The 19,820-nt window shown below is 40.8% G+C and overlaps 3 protein-coding genes across 3 annotated transcripts in view; 2 read left to right on the top strand and 1 right to left on the bottom strand.

The window, feature by feature from the left end:
* The first annotated feature begins 1,852 nt into the window (after positions 1-1,852).
* Positions 1,853-6,049, top strand: LOC120064396 (lupus La protein homolog B-like). The gene is made up of 12 exons (XM_039014951.1): positions 1,853-2,042; positions 2,567-2,630; positions 2,735-2,838; positions 2,948-3,122; positions 3,215-3,322; positions 3,446-3,549; positions 3,648-3,719; positions 3,810-3,852; positions 4,086-4,223; positions 4,310-4,499; positions 4,577-4,693; positions 4,819-6,049. The coding sequence occupies exons 2-12, from the start codon at positions 2,574-2,576 to the stop codon at positions 4,911-4,913; spliced, it is 1,203 nt and encodes a 400-aa protein (XP_038870879.1). The 5' UTR covers positions 1,853-2,042; positions 2,567-2,573; the 3' UTR covers positions 4,914-6,049.
* mettl5 (methyltransferase like 5) lies at positions 3,335-7,778 on the bottom strand. The gene is made up of 7 exons (XM_039014952.1): positions 7,415-7,778; positions 7,068-7,182; positions 6,806-6,990; positions 6,648-6,730; positions 6,507-6,558; positions 5,456-5,505; positions 3,335-5,038 (listed from the first exon to the last, which is right to left on the bottom strand). The coding sequence occupies exons 1-7, from the start codon at positions 7,512-7,514 to the stop codon at positions 4,997-4,999; spliced, it is 627 nt and encodes a 208-aa protein (XP_038870880.1). The 5' UTR covers positions 7,515-7,778; the 3' UTR covers positions 3,335-4,996.
* Positions 7,779-8,260: 482 nt separating this feature from the next.
* Positions 8,261-19,820, top strand: part of LOC120064395 (E3 ubiquitin-protein ligase ubr3-like) — a 40,156-nt gene continuing 28,596 nt past the window's right edge. The window contains exons 1-19 of the mRNA XM_039014950.1: positions 8,261-8,691; positions 10,579-10,718; positions 10,914-11,066; positions 11,259-11,408; positions 11,578-11,615; positions 11,709-11,775; positions 11,864-11,994; positions 12,132-12,360; positions 12,479-12,658; positions 13,879-14,012; positions 14,128-14,214; positions 14,303-14,368; positions 14,455-14,544; positions 15,510-15,638; positions 15,726-15,778; positions 15,939-16,072; positions 16,244-16,329; positions 16,739-16,880; positions 18,095-18,191. Coding sequence (XP_038870878.1) covers positions 8,261-8,691; positions 10,579-10,718; positions 10,914-11,066; positions 11,259-11,408; positions 11,578-11,615; positions 11,709-11,775; positions 11,864-11,994; positions 12,132-12,360; positions 12,479-12,658; positions 13,879-14,012; positions 14,128-14,214; positions 14,303-14,368; positions 14,455-14,544; positions 15,510-15,638; positions 15,726-15,778; positions 15,939-16,072; positions 16,244-16,329; positions 16,739-16,880; positions 18,095-18,191 — 2,537 coding nt within the window. The remainder of the gene's footprint in view (positions 8,692-10,578; positions 10,719-10,913; positions 11,067-11,258; positions 11,409-11,577; positions 11,616-11,708; positions 11,776-11,863; positions 11,995-12,131; positions 12,361-12,478; positions 12,659-13,878; positions 14,013-14,127; positions 14,215-14,302; positions 14,369-14,454; positions 14,545-15,509; positions 15,639-15,725; positions 15,779-15,938; positions 16,073-16,243; positions 16,330-16,738; positions 16,881-18,094; positions 18,192-19,820) is intronic.

Here is a 19,820-nt window from a genome sequence, read left to right as displayed (position 1 = left end):
ACATCTAACACACTGGTTCTCATGCACTTAACATTACCAGTTGTGTAATTTTGGCTTAGACAGGTTAACTTGGTAGAGCTCTACATATGCACGCAGTTTTTAGACAAATCTCTACATTTGAAGCACAAATGTCATCAACCATACATCTGAATCTTAGGGTTTGGGGGATGCACAATTATTCCGGTTTCCTTTGTTTAGACCTCTGATTCTGAATGTAAAAAGAATGAACTACAACAGCTGTCGGTAAAAACCAAACTGATGATTATGAATGCAAAGATGTATAGGCAGAAGCAGACCACTGCCTAAACATTGCAACAGTCTGGGGTTGTTTGATTCAGTATGCACCTGATTTTACTTGATAAATGTAACTTTAAAGATGCAATATGCAGAAATTGCTCTGCCATTTCCTGGTTGCTGAAATTGTAATAGTTCGCCTAATTTCAGTTTGTGACAAAACAAGGAAGTATAGTGTAGAGAATCATTGTACCATCTAAACCACTGTGAACCTTTTCAATAAACAAAAATATTGTATTTTCAGCTGTTTGAAGGTAAAATATGAGGGTGGGTAAAAACAGAGTTGGGTGCTGTGGAATTAGTGAGGGTAACCAGAAGTGGTCTTGTGAAAGTTGTTTGTGTTTCTGGTGGTCAGAGCGAGCAGGCGCTCCGTGTTAAACGAATGTGGGCAAGAGATGTAAATTGTTTTGCTCTCAAGAAAAGGGAGCAATTGAAAGGAGTGATTACTGGGATAGCGGTAATTGTGAAAGCTGGCAGGTTGAGTTTTCCAGGATTAGAGTAGTACAGAAGTTGTCATATGGTGAGGCAGTGACGAAAGTAGAAGAAGATGGGTCAAGGGGGAGGGATCCTGAGAGGAGTGTTGTGAGTAGTAGATATGTACCAGTACATAGGGATGAACCAACAAGTGATATATGTTTCAGTAAGATTGGATTTTTGGCATTTATAGTAATGGTTATGAACTGTACTGCAGGGATGGAACATATGTCACTGAAAATAGAGGTTGTGGTGGCAGCTGCAGAGAGGTATTTGAGTGTGTGAGACTTGACATCAGAAGAGTTACAGGGTGTGTTAAGTGGTGGTGTCCCATCATTTCAGACTGTTGGCCTGAAGTAGGACTAAATATATTTAAATAGGGGAGTATGGTATTTTTATTTATAAAATAAAAAAAGTGAGTTTAGCGTTAGATGGTAGGGTATTTGTTGTATTTATGCATTTTAGTATAATTGAGTTATACTCCAGTCTAATAGGTGGCGGTAATGCAACATTTATTGGATGCCAACCACCGTTAAACCTCATCGAATGAGAATTTAGACGGCGCTGTACAGTAGTCTAGGCTGCAGTGCAGAACGTAAAACCACAGTACAATGAGACAGATATTTCACTGGATGTATAAATGTGAAGCATCCGCTTTGGCATTTCCACTCACTGCCAAATATGGTAGTGAGAGGAAGCCCACTGGCGGGCACTGAGAGAAGATGGAACCAGATGGATTTTGGCTAACATTCTGCAAATTTTCTCATCAATGAAACAGTTGCTCTCAATACAGATTTCTGTTCCAAAAACGAAAATCTACTATGAACAGAGTGGACTAAGTTTAGTAGACTTTACCCGTCGCAAAAGTTTTTAAAAATCGCGCTGTGTAGAAGGAGTGCAAAGGCGAATTGAGTTGTTGAACACAAGCGCATCACAGAGTAGGCGTTCCCTAACTGACATATGCAGAATTATTCTAGAACGCGCCAATAAGATCTCGCTAAAATAAGATCTCGCTAGCGTGTGCTTGGCTCTGCCCACGTCCTTGCTTGTTCTGCCCACTGTGACTAATTTGTTCCATTGGAAATGACAGGCAGTGGTCTTACTTGGTTTAGTTATACATCTTTGGTAAAACAGCACACCAAGGCAGTTTTGGCCCTCAACGATCTCCGTAGCACGCAGGACAACCCACTTGCTTGCCAACGTGATTTAGCGTGTGTGGAAGAAAGCCTTCTGATCAACCTGAATTTCTGCAGGTAGCAAGTCAATATATCACAGTAAGTAAATATATTACAATTAACCAGCGTTTAATCTTCCTATGCAAGTCATCTTATTTGGTATAGAATTGTCCTATCTTGTATTTTAGAGGCCCGTGGAGAAAGAAACAGTTGCACACTAGCTAACTAGCAAGCTAACGTAAAGAGTTAGCAGACAGAGCGAGGCATTTCATGTACGTGCTGGACACGCTGTAAACTGCCCGTTAGGCCATGTCTTCGTTTGAATTTAGAGGCTGTGTTACTGTAACCACTAGTGAAAGCAATTAATTCACATGGGCTTTCTATAGTACTAGGTAGCTTGCTAGGCTGGGTAACATGACTGTCTTCAGTCAGTAGTGAAAACGTGGGTAAGCAAATGCTTTTCCACACGCAAACTTCATGCGCTTGTCGGTTGTGTAATTAGCTGGCACGGCTAGTGCATGTCGCTAAAGCATTTTCCATTTGGTATGTGTTGCTTATAAATCAATAATATTGATTTGTCACATTTTGATCTAATAAATACTCCATTGACTTATTCTTTTCAGACTCATCATGGCAGAAATTCAAGAAATGTCTGAACTTGAGAAGAAGGTGTCTCAACAGCTTGAGGTATTATACTGTAACTGTATATTCAAGTATGGTGGTATATACTGTCAACTAACCTGGATAATGCTGATTTTCCCTGATTGACACGTTTTTATTCATCTTCAAAGTACTACTTCGGTGATCACAACCTTCCAAGAGACAAGTTCCTCAAAGAACAGTTGCAGCTCGATGATGGCTGGGTGACTCTGGAAACCATGCTCAAGTTTAACAGGTTTGTGCAATTTAATTTTATTAGTTGAAGCTTTTGACTTGGTAAGGCCTACATACATGTTTATTGTTCGCTCTAACATAATTCCTAACTTTCCCCTCATTATTTTCAGGCTGAAATGCTTGACAACGGATCACAGTGTAATTGTTGAGTCTCTGAAGAAATCCCAGACTGGCCTTTTGGAATTGAGTGAGGATAAGACAAAAATCAGGAGAATTTCAAGCAAGCCCTTACCAGAACTGAACGACAAGTACAAAGATACCCTCAAACACAAATCTGTGTACATTGTACGTTGAATTTTCCAAGATTCGAGATGCACCTAATTACAGCTGTTTGGAGCCCTGTGTTTGTATGTTAAACATTTTCTATGATCTTCCAGAAAGGTTTCCCATTGGAGACAACCCTTGATGAAATCGAGGGGTGGCTGAAAGGGAAAGGCGTCATAGAAAACATTCAGATGAGACGCAATATCCAAAAGAATTTCAAGGTGATTCAGATCAACTTTATTATCCCACCAGGGGGAAATTTATTTGGTCATGTGCTTAAAAGACGGTACATGAAAACACAATGTGTGTAATACAAAACACTCAGCATCTCCATCCATTTTCAGGGCTCAGTATTCCTGGTTTTTGACACTGAAGAAGCATCAAAGCAGTTCCTAGCACGCACAGACACCAAATCATTCAAAGAAAATGAAATGATTGTACTTTCAAGGTAGGTGGAGGCTAAGTTACCGCTACCAAGTCTAATATGACCTATTGATACTGGTGAAAAGGCTATGAATAGAATTAACTCTGCTCTTCTGTTTTCAGAGAGGACTACCATGCAAAGAAAACAGAGGATAGAAAACTGTTAAAAGCAGAGTCAAAGGCTAAGGCTAAACAGTGAGCACATTACTGACCTTTTAATCATGTTTTTTTTTTTCTGGAGGGTATTTTTATGGTAAAGTAAATTGTTCCAAATTTGTTTTACAGTGACAAGGACGAAAAACAAAAACAAGCAGAGGAAGAGGAAATGGTAAGATCTCTGGAAGTGCTATCACACATACTTAAATGAGATTGTTTTGAAAGGGTTGTTTACATTTTGAAAGTAGCATCTGTTATTGGACAAGTTTGTGTAGCACCACCACCAATTTAAGCCATGTTTCTCCTGTTTGCTTCTATTGAACAGGACCCTATTTGTATATTTCTTTCCAAAACAGGGAGGTTTAAAGTTGTTCTAATGGTCCGCTGCTTTATTTTACACTGTAGAAATCTCTGGACGAGCAGACCGGATGCCTGTTGAAGTTCTCAGGCAATCTTGACAGTGTTTCAAGAGAGGATTTTCACGAGGTGTTCTCAGGTCATGGTCAAATCAAATGGATTGATTTCACCAGGGGTGCCAAAGAGGTAGTAATTGCAGTGTAATAAACATTTTGAACCACCCCTCAATTACAAATGAATGTCATAGGAAATAATTATTTTCTATCTTAAAGGGTACCATCCTCTTCAGAGTGAGTGCCAAGGAAGCTCTTGATAAGGCCAAGGAAGCAAGTGGAGGAAACTTGAAAATTAAAGGCGAAGACGTTACGTGGGAGGTGATGGAGGGAGATGCTGAGAGGGAAGCTCTGAAAAAGATAATTGAAGACCAACAGGAATCTCTCAACAGACGTCGAGGTGGTAGAGGTAACTGATTTCAAGGCGTTTATTTTTCTCTTCATAATGTCATTTCTGATCTGATGGTGCATTTCCTCTCTTTACAGGTAGCCGAAAATCAGGTGGTAGAGGGGGGAGAGGAGGACGAAGGGACAGGGGTGGACGTGATGGCAAATCACACTACCAAGGCAGAAAGACCAAATTTGATGATAGTGATAATGATGGTAAGAGTAGTTATGTTAATCACGCAATATAATAATAGGATTCTGCTGAGACATGTCTGTCAATTATAAACTTTGGAACAATTGAGTATCTAATCTTTTCCTTCTAACTTCCATTTCTCCAATAGCACCTCCTAGCCCGAAGAAGCGAGCCCTGGAAGGAGTGTGCAAAGATGCTGATGCTCCAGCTGCAAAAGTTGTCAAAACTGAAAATGGGTCTTAGAAATGTACTAGCACGTCTCGTTGAAGCATTTTATTTGAAAAGAAACCCATTGAAAACAACTTTATTCCATTCCAGTGGAGGCTTCATGTTGTGGAAAACCGTAGAAAGTCCACCTTGATGTCAACCTAGAAAACAATTTAGAATGGAAAGTGTTCAGCCTTATCAGTAATGTGGTGTGCATCTTACATTGTCAATACCTATCAATTTCTACCCTGAACATTATGGGACTTCTTATTTAATATGGATTTCATTAGTTGTGTTGACTGCATCTAAACAAATAATTTAATTTCAGCAGGAGCATATTACGCCTGTTTTAGTCACCTCCATACAAGATGTGCATGTTACAAGAAACTTGTTAATCAGTGCCATTCTTTTTTTTTCTCAATTGTTTTAATCAAGTGTATACGGTTGAGTCCTAAATCATAGATCTTGTTCCTTTTACTTGTGAATAGCCATTAAAGTTTTGATTAAGTCAGATTCTCAGAAGTATATGTTCAAAGTTCAAATATGTTCACAATTTACAGACTTAACATTTTTCTTACCGATTTCTTCTTGTGGAACTTGTAGGACGCTGGCAAGTCATATCTTAGCTCTGTCAAGGAGAGAAACACACTGTCAGGTTTGATTTAGGTGTACTTGTTCATCACCTCCACTGCAGTGTTGTAGTTGAGTCCCTCTGGCTAAGTCAGTCACCGGTGGTAGAGTTCCTATGGCTGACTATCGAGTCCAAGTGCTCAAGTCTGAGTCACTGGGTCGGAGTTAAACAAAAACAAAAAATACATGAACATTGGTTTGTGCACAAAGTGAAAGCAAAATTAATGATTTGGGGTTCTTTAGACATTTTGGTTAGTGCTGGTTGTTTGCCTCTTTATATGGTAGATATCTGCCCAGCAGAAATGTGGTGGGCTGATGGGAAGATTTGTGAGCATTGAAGTAACGCAAAGATTTTTCTCCTGTTACCCAATGGTGATAATTGCCTGCAATAGCCTATGAAACATGTCCTTCATACGCAGGCTCTCACAATTTAATGTTCAACATTTGTCAAATCAATGTTTTGAAGGGATAAATTCTCTAGACAGTATTGGCTATTGCTGTCAGATTGATAAGATTATTGTCAATAATAAACATGCTCTCAGCTCAAATGTTTGGTATTCACCCACTGATATGTAATGTGACAAATGTTTTTTTGCAGAGTGAAAAGTAAAAGGAGACTTGTCAGAACCTGGCTATGGGATGCTGTGGGGAAAGAAAGTGAGCGAGATGACAAATTCAAACAGCCAACCTTTCTATACTCAAGGGGAAAGAACGAAATTGCTAGACTGTTTTAAACTTAATATCAATTTTGTAAACCGGTTTGTTAACCAGGCAAAGCTAAATAGTAGACTGGTGTTTACGAGGAAGCAAGAGTTGCTTGAGCGGTGTGTAGCCTATGATTGGAGGCGGAGCCTTCCCACTGCTAGAGAACAACCCTCGTTGCTCTGCTCACCCAGTGCTGCTAATAGTTTGCCTATCAAGTACAAGTCACGGTAAGGTGAGTCAGAAGTAATAAATCGAGACTCGAGTACTACAACTCCATTGTGACATTTCTGTTACCTGCTATTACTTCCATTTTTACTCCCCAGTCACTTGCTTTCTTCTGTATGTGCTGCAATTAGGCAAAAAGAGGAATTAGACAACACTTATGACAGAAGTTGATGAAAGAGTAGTACACCATGGAGTGTTCTGACAACTTACGCCTCGTGTTGATGTTTTGTGAAGGGAATATACTGCTGTTGTTGCCATAGTTAAAGCGGTCCTCAGAAACTGCATGTCCATACCTTTATTTTTGAGAAAGCAATCAAGGTTTATAACACATCAATTGGTTGTTTTATTACCTTAAAATGTGATCTCACCTTGGTTGTGTTTGGTACCAAATGGAGGATTCATTATCACAGTGTCAAATTTCTTGGCATATGCATGGGATCTCAGGGAGCACATGTCACACTGGATCAGGTCTACGTTGGTCAGCTCAAATTCCTCAGAGTTCCTTTTGAATATCTCCAGTGCGTCGTCATCAATGTCAAACCCAACACACAAACTGTAAGAGAAGAAGGTGAGTGGTTAAATACTCCAGTACAATAACTTTTATTCAGACAGTTGGTGTTATTTTCTTACCCTGCATCAAGCATTGCTGCTCCAATGCTAAGAACGCCACATCCGCATCCCAAATCTGCAACCAATTTGCCCTCGATGTCATCAAATGTGTTGTGGATTGTATAAAGCATACATGCTGAAAAGACACGTTTAAATTACTAAAATTAGACTCAGCAATTTCAATTACAACAAAATTCAAATTGGCATGCAAACAAATCGTGAAGAGCCAGTAGGAGGTTTTGGCAGATTGTTGTAGTTGACATCTACGTGATGTCATATGGATGAGTCTACCGTTAACAACAAACACACGTTTGTAATGTTATAGCTTTAGTGGGCCACCTATATTGATTATTGTGGAGTAGTCTTACCTGCAATGTGAGGGCTGGTTGGATATTGTTCAAGAAGAATCTTGGGTTCTTCAAAGGCGTCCACTTGTTGAAGACAACTTTCCAACTCTTTCAGCTTCATATTGGCTGTATAGCAAACCTTGACCTGCTACAGCTAACGGTACATACACTCAACGCCGAGAGCCCTATCGGGAAGACCACGGATATCAAGGAAGCTAGATTGTACTCGATAGCTGCTCCCTGTAAATGCAATCCAAGACTTGGTTTTATTGTTTACCTTCTGCTGGCCACATTTGAGCTAGAATATGGCATAGAAAGCTAAATTTCGCAGCACACACCTCTTCAGAGCCCCGGGGAGGGTGTACAGAGTGACACTTCCGCATTAGTGGGGTCTCAATGAAAACAATCCGAAGTGGAACAGACGCTAAGAAAAGTAGTACAGCTCTATGATCATGGTGTTTTTGCAATACAAAACATGCATAACATTTTCTGATTCCACTAGTTACTGTCACCACTGGCATTGTCATTCCATAGTTAGGGATTAGCTAGGTTACTGTAATCGTGGGTTGTGATGGTTTGTCTATATAACTTTTGGTGTACAAAATTGCATGGTCACGGTTGATCAGCTGCCTACTGGACAGCAGTAGCCGAAACTACTACACAGATTGATCACCTGCCAAACTGGATGTGGATTTGCAATGAAGCCAGGTCAGTGTGTTTGAACCAATGATTTATATACGTCATTGGTTTAACACAATAGACGCGGAACACAAACAGTGAACACAATAACCGGATGTATCGCGAGAAATCACGAGAACATAGCAACAGGACAACAAAAATACATTTGTGTACAAGCCAGAGTTTATGATGGCGGCGTTGCTGCTACGCCGGGACAAGAAATCTACTGCTGCTCATTTAAAGTCAGACCTTAATCGGACTGACAACAGCTCTGGTGTCCGACAACTTCAAGAGCTGCTTGATTCTGTTCTTAATCCAGAAAAGCCAGCGGCAGACACCGAGGCTCTTGACTGGTGTAAATGTCTAATAGCAGGAGGAGAAGGTTTCGAGGAATTCTGCAAAACGGTCCGGTCCTATGACAATGCTACTCTATGCGGCTTGGTTTGGACAGCCAATTTTGTGGCATACCGCTGTCGGACTTGTGGCATTTCTCCTTGCATGTCACTCTGCGCAGAGTGTTTTAACAACGGCGATCACACAGGCCATGATTTCAATATGTTCAGGAGCCAGGCTGGTGGGGCCTGTGACTGTGGAGATAGTAATGTCATGCGAGAAACTGGGTAAGTCCTTAGCATAAGAGCGCTAGCTAGCTAACGCCAACTGGCTAGCTAGATTGTAGTGACATTTTCTAATGAATTGATAATACTTAATACTTGACATTTTTTGACAGCAACTGACAATCAAACAATTTAAAAAAATGTATGGGGCCTAGTATGGGTCATAATGCCTAGTTTGCTGGCAAACAGCTAGCTCGTCATGATAATGCATAGTTTGCTGGCTAACAGCTAGTTCGCAAAGTTCTACCTAGTTGGGAGTATGCTGCCTTACTGAGTCTAGTTTATATAGCAACTGTGCCGTTTTGACAGGTCCTCTTAATTTTACTCACATCTGTCACTGAACATGCTATTGATTGAAAAAACATTAATCTTTTGATTTAGCTATACAAAACCCAAACATTTTATTTTTATGGGGGCACTAGTTAGCCTGCGTTTAGACAGACATCCCAATTCGGATATTTTTTTTCACGAATTGGAGTTCTGAAAAAGCTCTGATTATTGAAAATACAAATTATTTGGAAAAAATAAATGAATTGGGCGTTAGCTAGCTAACAAAACACCAGAGGCTAGTTCACGTCCCTGTCATAGGACCCAACCCCAGCAATCTAGTCAAGTACACACAGCTTTGAACAATGGCTATAAACACAGCAGAGGTGTATTTATTACGTCTCGCAACAGAAACAGTTTACCTTTAAGAATCAAATTGAACAACTTAATACTTGCATTTTATATGTTTGCATTTTATATTCTTAATGCAAATACTGTGCTATTGAAATGAACTAATCCTACAAGGTTTCTAGGATAATACAACATCAAAAAAAATCCCTGCAGAATAACTCGATCACTTCTTGTAACATATCAGCTCATGTTTAGATTTAAAGGGCGACTGCACTTCCTGATTTGGCCTCTTTTAAAAAAATATTTGGTTAATTAAGAAATGTTAGAGGCCATGATTCAATTAAAACGTGAGTTGGTTTTGGGGTGTGGTTTGATGTGGGTGTGTGTTTGCAGGTGGGAAGTTAACCAAATTATTCTGCCAATTAGCTTCAGTCTGGTGTGCGCCCTTTGCAAAGTTGGTTTGACTTTGGATAGCCTATCTCTGGGGCTAGTTAGGGACCACCAATAAACAAGACAATATTTTCATTTTGTGCACCTTTTAGTTTTCTTATTAAATATTTCAATATTTGTATATGAAATAATTTAACTCAAACCAACTATACATTAAGTCATTGAAATTTGGATTATTGGAATTTTATAATTGTCCTATGTACATGGTGTAATTTAGATGGTCTGTAACTAGCCCCATAGGGATTACCAAAGTCAACCCACATTTACCACGGGCATTACGATTGGGTCTTGCAGCTGCACTCCGAAATTGATGATTACTTGTGGGCAGAATTGAAACGAACCAAACCTTCAATTGTGTTCTGACGCAAGTCACGACCACAAGTCCCACACAACTCAGTTTTGGATGACAATGACTTTATGACACTATTTACACTTTAGTAAATTTTGACAGAATAAATGCTTCTGACTCGTATCGATGCCACATAGGTTCTTTTCTAAATGAGAATTCGTTTTTCAGGGGCAGTTGCTCTTTAACATATCTTCTTTGCAGCTTACTCCCCACCATTCCTTTAAGTTATTAGTTTACTCTTCTGCAGTTATTTTTTTCTGATGGATGACATTGCATGACATTTTATTAAAGGCAGTCAGATATACTACTAGCCTAACTTAAAATGCACATCTTGCACTATCAAAGGAAGAGAAAATACACTGCTTGTGTCCATTAGATAGGTTGTCCTGTAATTGTTCCCAAATACTTCCACAATTTATTTTAGGTACTTCTCTTGGTTATGAAATAAACTTATATGGATGTTGTTCTGTCAGGTTTTGCAGACGGCATCGGTTAAGAACCGGGGAGAATGTTCCTTCAGTGCCCCGAGACTTACTACTGATGTCAGAGATGGTCCTCTCTCGCTTCATCATCTGTATCATACAGTACCTAAGGGATGGATACACTGAACCAGGTAGGAGAAACAGCATCGCACTATGTCTACAGAATACCCTAAAAGCACCTGATTGCAATTAAACAGCCCTCTGAGAACAAAACATTGCGGAGAAAGTTATTTTACAACTATCTTATGTAGGTCATTCTGCTTGTTTTCATGAGCCCTTCTGACACATTTTAATTTCACAACTTTTATCATACCTTGCTCTCACAGACACGTCAACTGAGAGGGACCTACAGAAGGTCTTACAGGAGCTGGAGCCCCAGATCTCCTTCCTAGAAGAACTGACGAAGATGGGCGGAGCAATGAGAACTGTGCTGACAAAGATCCTAACGAATCAGCAAACATTCAAGGACCTGAGCATGGGTAAATATGTCTGTTTCCACTTACTCATAGTGCCATTGAGTGATTTGTTATTCTGACCGGGGGGGAGAGAAACTATCAAAAGGTGACATGATACGAATCAATATTGCCAAACTATAATAATTCAATGCTCCACACAGGCTAATGAATGTCTGATAGTTTAATACATATCTCATATGTAAATATGCCCTATAGGTCAAGAAGAGAATGTATTTGCAAAAAAGAACTACGAGAACTACCTGTCAGCACTGAAGAACTCAGGCCTGGTGTCTGTGGAGGAGAAGGCCCAGACTGGGGCTGCAGAGCCCACACGAGGATCTGAGACAGGGGCTCTGGGCTTACTGGGTAAGACATCATCCACTCTTTAGGAGTTGGAACTCAAAATAAGAGTCCCTGATAGCATGCCATTTGTTGTAGTATGGAAACATAATGGAAGTAGTGTTTCTCAATGACTCATTAATCAAGGAAAAAATGAAGTAATGGCTGCCGTCTGTCTCTGCTCTGTTTTCTTTAGGAGCCGCAGCACCATCCAGCTCTGGGTCCAATAAAGAGGTATGTGAATACTGTATCAGAATAGTTAGTCTTTCTTCTCAGTATTGAAATATAGATACAGTAGTTATAATACTTCCCATGTTTTTCTTAAAGGAGGATCAAGATGGGGGGCAATCTATTGGACAGAGAAAGAGGGTGAAACTTAGTAGCACAACCAAAGGTAATTTACATAACATGCATTACATTCTATGTAATGATGAATGATACACTGATTTAAAAAATAATAATAATGTATATTCTGTCCTTAGATCCATCCATTATGGACTCCCTGAAACACAAATGTTTTCTGGAGGAGTTGCTGTTTTGGACCATAAAGTACGAGTTTCCTCAGAAGATGGTTACTTTTCTACTGAACATGCTGCCAGATCAAGACTACAAGGTATGTATTTCATGTTGTAGCTAAGTGTAGTGGCTCTGCTGCATTTATTTTTTATTTTTAGAGAAGCTGTTATGACTGCAGAATGTAGTCAAATATTACCTGTTTGATTGTTGTGCTTTTTTGTTGTTGTTTTGTAGATCACCTTCACGAAAACTTTTGTTCAACATTATGCATTCATCATGAAAACTCTGATGAAAAGCCAGGAGTCGGATACTATGTCCAACCGCATCGTACATATCAGTGTACAGCTGTTCAGCAATGAGGACTTAGCACGTCACGTGACAGAGGAGTGTCAACTACTAGACATCATGGTCACTGTCCTCCTCTACATGATGGAGAGTTGCCTTATCAAAAGTGAACTTCAAGGTGAGCTGTGTTTGAATGACCATACTGATGATTGTTTGACTGACTTTGTGAATCTAAACTGCTTCCCACACTACCAACCCTCATTGTGTTCGGTCACTCTTCTTTTCGTTATTTTCAGATGAAGAGAACAGCCGCCACGTTGTGGTCAACTGCAGCGAGGCTCTGCTGAAGAACAACACTTACTGGCCTTTAGTTAGCGACTTTATTAATATTCTCTCACACCAAAGTGTAGCTAAGAAATTCCTGGAGGACCACTCACTGCTCATGCTGTGGATGAGCTTTGTGTCCTTCTTTCAAGGTAATTGCCTGTGGATTTAAGAATCTGAATGGTAGTGGTAGCTGGGACTGTGATATGTGTCAGTATTTGCCTCAAGGATGACTAATCGTTATTCCCTGGTAGCGTAGCTGGTGTGATCTTAGTCTGATCTTTATCTATTGGAGTCATGTCCTATCATCTGTCTGTTAAAGGCCCAGTGCAGTCAAAAATGTGATTTTTCTGTGTTTTTATATATTTATTCACTGAGGTTGGAATAATACCATGACATTATGAAAACGATAATGCCCTTTTAGTGTAAGAGCTGTTTGAAAAGACCGCCAGAAATGTCAGCCTGTTTTGGTGGGATGGAGTTTTGGCCTGCCTAGTTACATCACCAGGCGGTAAATTGGTTAATAGACCAATAAGAGTTACAAACCTCTGCCCATAATGGCTAGTTTTCCATTTTTCCCCTCCCCACTCAGACCACTCCTAGGAAAATTCTTGCTTGGGGAAATTGCTCTTTGCTAAGATGCTCTTTTTTTGTAAGGTAACCAGACATTTTTTTGATATTGAGAGAAAAACGTCTGCATTTGCCCGTTAGTATCTGCTTAATCATATGACGCAATATTAGTCCTCTGTAATTCCCTTCCATTGGTGGTAGTCACTGCTTATTTAGCTGGTCACTATTTTCTGTAGCTGAGCAAGATGTCCAGCAAAACAGATGTTATGGTACATTGAAGGCAACTTTTATTTTACTCTAATAGGAATTTAACCTGACAAAGACAATTACGGCGCATGTTATTCCTTGTGCTCGTTCAACATTGTAGCAGGCGGTGCAGGCAACTGCCGACTGACTGCGTCATAAATAACTACTCATTATTATTTGTAGATCAGTCAGTCACCATTTACCCACAATACCTCATGGATTTGATGCTATCAAACATGGCCCTTGTATTAGAATTGTCTGTGCAGCACTCCTGCTATGTGGCCACCATAACCCTAAAAATAACCCCTAGCCGCAGATACTGTTGGCTGGAGTATCCACTTACTTAGGCAAGATGCAGAGAGCATAGTGCCACTATGTTATGGTATGAGTGTAGGCTGCCCTTTCATACATGGGATTCCCCCCATTCTTAGACTTATCTAGATGTCAACAAATATGTTTTCCCGGGTTAACACTGCGTTGTCTTTGTGAATGAGACCACTGTAATGCTATCTGTTACGTGATGACTCACCCTGAAAGCTCTTGCCTGGTCCTGTAGGTATGAACTTGAATAAGCGGGAGTTGAGTGAGCACGTGGAGTTCGAGTCCCAGACGTACTATGCAGCATTTGCGGCCGAGTTGGAGGCCTGCGCACAACCAATGTGGGGTCTCCTTACACACTGCAAAGTCAAAGTGAGTCCAATATCCCTCTTAAATGTAATGCAGATCACGTTACGGCTATTTGACATTCAGGTGTTAAGCACAGAAACCGAAAATGATTATACCACAAATCATTGTTTATTCGCAGGAGACACAGGAATACACCAAGACGGTGGTGCGCTACTGCTTGGAGACTCTTCAGATCTGGTTTGATGCCATTGGCTTTGTGGACGAGGTAACTCTGCAAATATGCTCAACAGTCAGGAAGCATTTTGTAGACCGACGTTTCCTTTAGTGTTTATCTGGTCTCTGTTTCTCTGTAGCTTGCTCCAAATCAGGTGACGTTTCACCTGCCACTGCACCGTTACTACGCCATGTTCCTAAGCAAGGTGTGGCAGATCTACAACACTTTAAGTTCTGTTCCTGGTGCTTAAGCCCTCTTTGTAGTGAGTTGACTGTGTCTATTGTCTCACAGGCAGTGAAGTGCCAGGGGCTTGACCTGGAGAGTCTCCTCCCAGACCAAGAGATGCTCATGAGGATCATGGTCCATCCACTCCAGATTCAGGTATTGCACCAATAAAGGACCATTACACATGCCATTTCAATGCCTTGATAATGCCTCACATATCAGAAGAAGTTGTGGGTGAATAAGGTCCCGCAATGTCTAAAAAGGAAAGGCTGACTTCCCCCGTATACCCAAACAGTTGTTAGTCTCTTACACACAGAGTGCATTCGGAAAGTATTCAGACCTGAGAACAGGTTTTTAGATTATTTTTTTTGCAAATGTGTTAAAAATGAACATACCTTATTTGCATAAGTATTCAGACCCTTTGCTATGCCGCTTGAAATTAAGCTCAGGTGAATCCTGTTTCCATTGATCACCCTTGATGTTGCTACTACTTGATTGGAGTCCACCTATGGTAAATTCAATTGATTGGACATGATTTAGAAAGGCACACACCTGTCTATACAAGGTCCCACAGTTGACAGTGCATGTCAGAGCAAAAACCAAGCCTAGAACCTGATCAAACATATCTGGAGAGACCTGAAAATGCTGTGCAGCGACGCTCCGCATCCAACCTGACAGAGCTTGAGAGGATCTGCAGAGAAGAATGGGAGAAACTCCTCAAATACAGGTGTGCCAAGCTTTTAGCGTCATACCCAAGACCCGAGGCTGTAATCGCTGCCGAAGGTGCTTCAACGAAGAGTAAAGGGTCTGAATACTTAAGGAAATGTGATTTTTATTTTTAATTCTTTACATGTTTTTACTGTCATTATGGGGTATTGTGTGTAGATGAGGACAAACTATTTAATCAATTTTAGAATAAGGCTGTAACGTAACAATGTGGAAAAAGTCTAGGGGTCTGAATACTTTCCGAATGCGCTGTACATGAGTAGGAGTCGTCGACTGACTGTTTAAGGGGTTCCTGTGTGACTGTGTACTCTGGAGGTTCCTTAATATTTGTTCAGTGGAATGTATACAGTAGGTGCAAAGCAGTTTATGTTAATGTCCCTTGTGTTTTCTTGTAGGCCAGCCTGTCGGAGATCCACAGTAACATGTGGGTCAGAAATGGTCTGCAGATCAAAGGACAGGCTATGACCTACGTGCAGTCTCACTTCTGCAACTCTATGATCGATCCAGACATCTTTCTGCTCCAGGTATATACTACTTCAAGGTGATTACAACATTAGGATTGTTAGGTCCTAAACAACATTCAATAATTGTTCTTCCCAATCTTTCGACAGGTGTGTGCCTCAAGGCTAGATCCAGACTACTTCATCTCTTCAGTGTTCGAGAGGTACGGTCGACCCTTTTGGGAAAAGTCCTTTCGACTTGTCATTTTTCGCCGAACTTCATTGACCTTGTTTATCATCACCTGTTGAATAATCCCATTTTGAGTAACTAGATGACGAGTAGCCCGGAGGTTTTACTGGCAGTAACATGTATTTCATATCCAGATTCAAAGTGGTGGACCTGTTGACCATGGCCTCTGTACACCAGAATACTGTACTTGACGGTGAGCAGGAGAGGCCAATGCTGGAGGGAGCCTTGACATTTCTCGTCATCTTGTCCAGTCTTCGCATCCACTTGGGTAAGTGCAGATGCAACAAGGGAGAAGGAAATTCTACCTGAACAACAATTGGAATGTTTGCATATCATCTTGACTATATTAGCGTTATCCATCGATTTTTTTTTTTTTTAAATTTAAAAAAAAAAATTTTTTTATACATTTGTACTGAATATTTCTCCCTTTCATTGATAGGCATGGCAGATGATGAGATTCTCAGAGCCGAGATGGTCTCCCAACTGTGCATGAATGACCGTACCCACAGTTCACTGTTGGACCTCGTATCCTCACTGTTTTATCAGCCTCACAATTCACAGTATAATTAATTGAACGTCCTTACCCGTGGTCAGTATGTTCTCACTTTGATTCTCATAATGAGTTGTTGGTAGCTGGATATTTGGTCTCCAGATTTTCTGTTGTCAGTAACTTTTTCTGAAGAGCTAGTTTTTTATTTTCTTGTTAACATGTGTAATTGAGTTGTCCCTGTTCTACAAAATGGAAAACCCACCAAAACACATTGTTTTCATCAGACCTCCCCCTGTTGGTACATGTGACTTTGATTGTGACTAGTTTAATCAATATAAAATTGCATCATGTAACACGCATCAGTCTTGCCATTTTCACTTGGGATTATCTTTTATTATGCTGCACATTTGCCCGGGTACATACTTTCCTGAAGTGAATATTCAGATTCCTGAGAATCCCAACCCCAAGAGTGGGATTGTGCCGGGAAGTTGCAGCTTTGAGGAGATGCTGTCTGCCGTGGCTGACTTCAAAGCCCCCGTGTTTGAACTAGGGGGTTCCATGCAGCAGGGCATGTACACACCTAAAGGTAAGTTGTCTATTGTAGTTCCTGGCTTGGGATGTGTTCACTAGGTAAAGAACGGAACTAAACTGGGAGGGACCTGGATTTGTGCAATAGAAACTAGTTTTCACTTCAAAACATTTTACAACGGTGCAAAAGTTTTTGCTACGGTGTGTGACTAATGAATAGATGCTGTCCGAAAGCTTTGTTGGATCAACACCAAGCATATTGTTTTCATTCAACATAATCACAGGTGCTTTTTCCCCAGTCTACCTTGAGAGGGCACTCATGCACCACAATTGACTCTAGTTCTACCCATGCAGAAGCCTAGGGACTTGCACAATTCACAAGTCTCAATCAAGACGAGGTCCCTCTTGAAGACTTAGTTATTGTCCTGTATACGTTTGAAATTGTAATGCCCTTCAGGCAGTTACATCACTACCTGTTTGTCTCCCCTATTACCTAATATAGGGCAATGCCTCAGCTGCTGAGAGAAGTGCATTTTTAGTCCATGGCTGTTATAAAGTATTGTGCCTTTTTTTTTTATATCAGATCAGGATTTGGCTCATTAGGTGTCCTATCCTAATGTCAGCCTTGTGATTTTGTTTTAACTTGAAATTGGCCCAATTTCCAGTCTAAATGTTTTTTTGTGATTGAGACCTGATATAGTCTGTATAATGTTTTGAGGCCATTCTGTGCTGATATGATTGTTCTGTTGGTGGTTTTATTAACCCTTATTTTACCAGGTGTGTTCTCAGTCAACTTATTCTCATTTACAGCAACGACCTGGGGAATAGTTACAGGGGGATGAATGAGCCAATTGGAGCTGGGGATGATTAGGTGGACATGATGTTATGAGGGCCAGATTGGGAATTTAGCCAGGACACCGGGGTTAACACCCCTACTATTACGATAAGTGCCATGGGATCTTTAGTGACCACCGTGTCAGGACACTCGTTTAACGTCCCATACAAAAGACTGATGTTGTGTGGGATGGGGGGTGCATAGAGACATTGGAAAGGTTTGTGGGTAGAGATGGTAACAGGCAGAACCGCATTAGGTTTGTGTCATTGGAGGTGTCAGATTGTCATTGCAATTCCACATTCCCTGTCGTTGCACATTCCACTTGGGGGCAGGCTAACTCCACTTCCTGAGGCCCCATGATAAGAGAAAAAAATAATTGTATGGCAACGTGACTTTTTAGCAGCCGTTCCTCAAGGATTGATCTTTCTGTTTTCCAGCGGAGGTGTGGGAGAAGGAGTTTGACCCCATCATGGTTATTCTCAGAACAGTCTATCGTCGTGATGTCCAGTCAGCAATGGACCGATACTCAGCATTGTAAGTTAAGTCACTAAGCTCATCTTCTCCAGCAAGAAATGAATGGTTTATTTTACAAAAAAATGTGTGAAATAATTTTCAGGTTTTGAATGACTATGAATGAGTACATAGTTATTTTAACAGTACATTCAGTATGTCTTGTTATGTAGTTCTGGTTCGTTCAGTTCTACAGTTGGGATGGTCATGTTTGAAACCGAGAGGGTGGGTGCCATGCCCTGCATAATGATGATAATAATAATAATAATTTAATTTGTAAAGTGCTTTTCTCAGACCCAAGATGCAATATTAAAATAAAAATACTAATAACAATCAAAGCTGTCATCAGGTCCGGAGGACATGAGAACAGAATTAGCAGAGGTTCTTGAAAGCTTTTCTGAACAGCACGGTCTTGAGCTATGCCTTTTTTAAAAGCAGGACCGACACTGCAGCCCTAATAGTGTCTGGAAGAATGTTCCAGAGCCGCGGAGTCGCGTAACTGAAAGCCCTGTCACCCATAGTTTTTAGTCTGTTAGAGGGCTGCTGAAGGGAGACGGACCAGGAGGAGTGAAGGGTGCGTGTAGGGCAGGAGAGTAGAATGAGGTCGGACAGGTACTTGGGTCCAGAGTTGGGGATAGCTTGGTAGATGTGAACCAGGATTTTGTAGTTGACGCGTGAGCATGTGGGGAGCTAGTGGAGGTTGAACAGCACTGGAGTAATGTGGTTGAGGACATGTGCAGCACATTTCTGGACATTGTAGCCTGTTTAGGCACTTGACGGATGCGCCAACAAAAAGGGTGTTACAGTAGTCCAGACGGGTTGAAATAAAGTCACGGATGAGTCGCTCAGCTGCAGGATGTGATGGCGTAGGTTGTAATCTGGCAATATTCTGTAGATGGAAAAATTTGACTTACTGGCTCGCTGTTCCCACCTGTCCTTGAAGAGGGGTTAAGCCAAAGTGGTGAAGAGGGCGGGGTTGGTTCCAATATTTTAATTGCTAACTGTAATAGTCTTGAGAATCCTTCCTTGTGAGATTTAGGTTGGATGTCTCTGAAGACATGTGATGGTTGGGGTGGAAGAGAGATGGTGTTAGGTTCATTTCCTGAAGATCTCTTTAAGATGTGAAGTGACTAAATATACTGAAGTGTCCTCTCCTGGCAGCCCTTCTTAATTTGAATTAGCAGTTTAAGGGCAAGGAAAGATTACATGGGTAATGGATAAAACGTTTTTCTTGCTCTATGATTTCTTCAATACCAAATGTAGGCTATATTGAACAAAGGCAATTTTAGAAATCCAAGCTATTCAATCCACGTTGAACAAGAAATAAGAATGATTTCCATTTATTTTTGCTATTTGTAGATCATCACGTCATCACATGTTGAAAAAGACGTTCTAGTACGGCCTGTAGTAACCCTGTCATGACACCAGATGATCATATTTCCCCCTTGAAGCATGTTGAAGCTGCTATTTCCCCACCTCAAGTCTGTGACAGAAGGCTTATGTTACTTGTTCACATTGTTGGAATATGATGGATTGCCTGTCAACCAGGCCACGTTGTTATATAACCACGATCCTGTCATCGCTTATAGCTTGAGTCTTTTCAGCCGATCGGCTGTTCTTTTGCGTAGACTGGAAGGTTCCGTGTGGTAAATT

The sequence above is a fragment of the Salvelinus namaycush genome, chromosome 19 (genome assembly GCF_016432855.1).
Source record: "Salvelinus namaycush isolate Seneca chromosome 19, SaNama_1.0, whole genome shotgun sequence".
NCBI lineage: Eukaryota > Metazoa > Chordata > Actinopteri > Salmoniformes > Salmonidae > Salvelinus > Salvelinus namaycush.
The sequence above is the reverse complement of the archived record's forward strand: the minus strand, read 5'-3'. Positions and strand labels throughout refer to the sequence as shown.

Bases quoted from the DNA above. Each gene is read 5' to 3' on its own strand.
- mettl5 (XM_039014952.1), bottom strand. From the start codon at position 7,514: ATGAAGCTGAAAGAGTTGGAAAGTTGTCTTCAACAAGTGGACGCCTTT. The intron at 5,506-6,506 runs GTAACAGAAATG...TCTCCTTGACAG, and splicing joins AAAAATGGAAGTAATAGCAG to AGCTAAGATATGACTTGCCA. The intron at 5,039-5,455 runs GTAAGAAAAATG...ATTGTTTTCTAG, and splicing joins AGTTCCACAAGAAGAAATCG to GTTGACATCAAGGTGGACTT.
- LOC120064396 (XM_039014951.1), top strand. From the start codon at position 2,574: ATGGCAGAAATTCAAGAAATGTCTGAACTTGAGAAGAAGGTGTCTCAA. The intron at 3,853-4,085 runs GTAAGATCTCTG...TTTACACTGTAG, and splicing joins AAGCAGAGGAAGAGGAAATG to AAATCTCTGGACGAGCAGAC. The intron at 4,694-4,818 runs GTAAGAGTAGTT...TTTCTCCAATAG, and splicing joins TGATGATAGTGATAATGATG to CACCTCCTAGCCCGAAGAAG.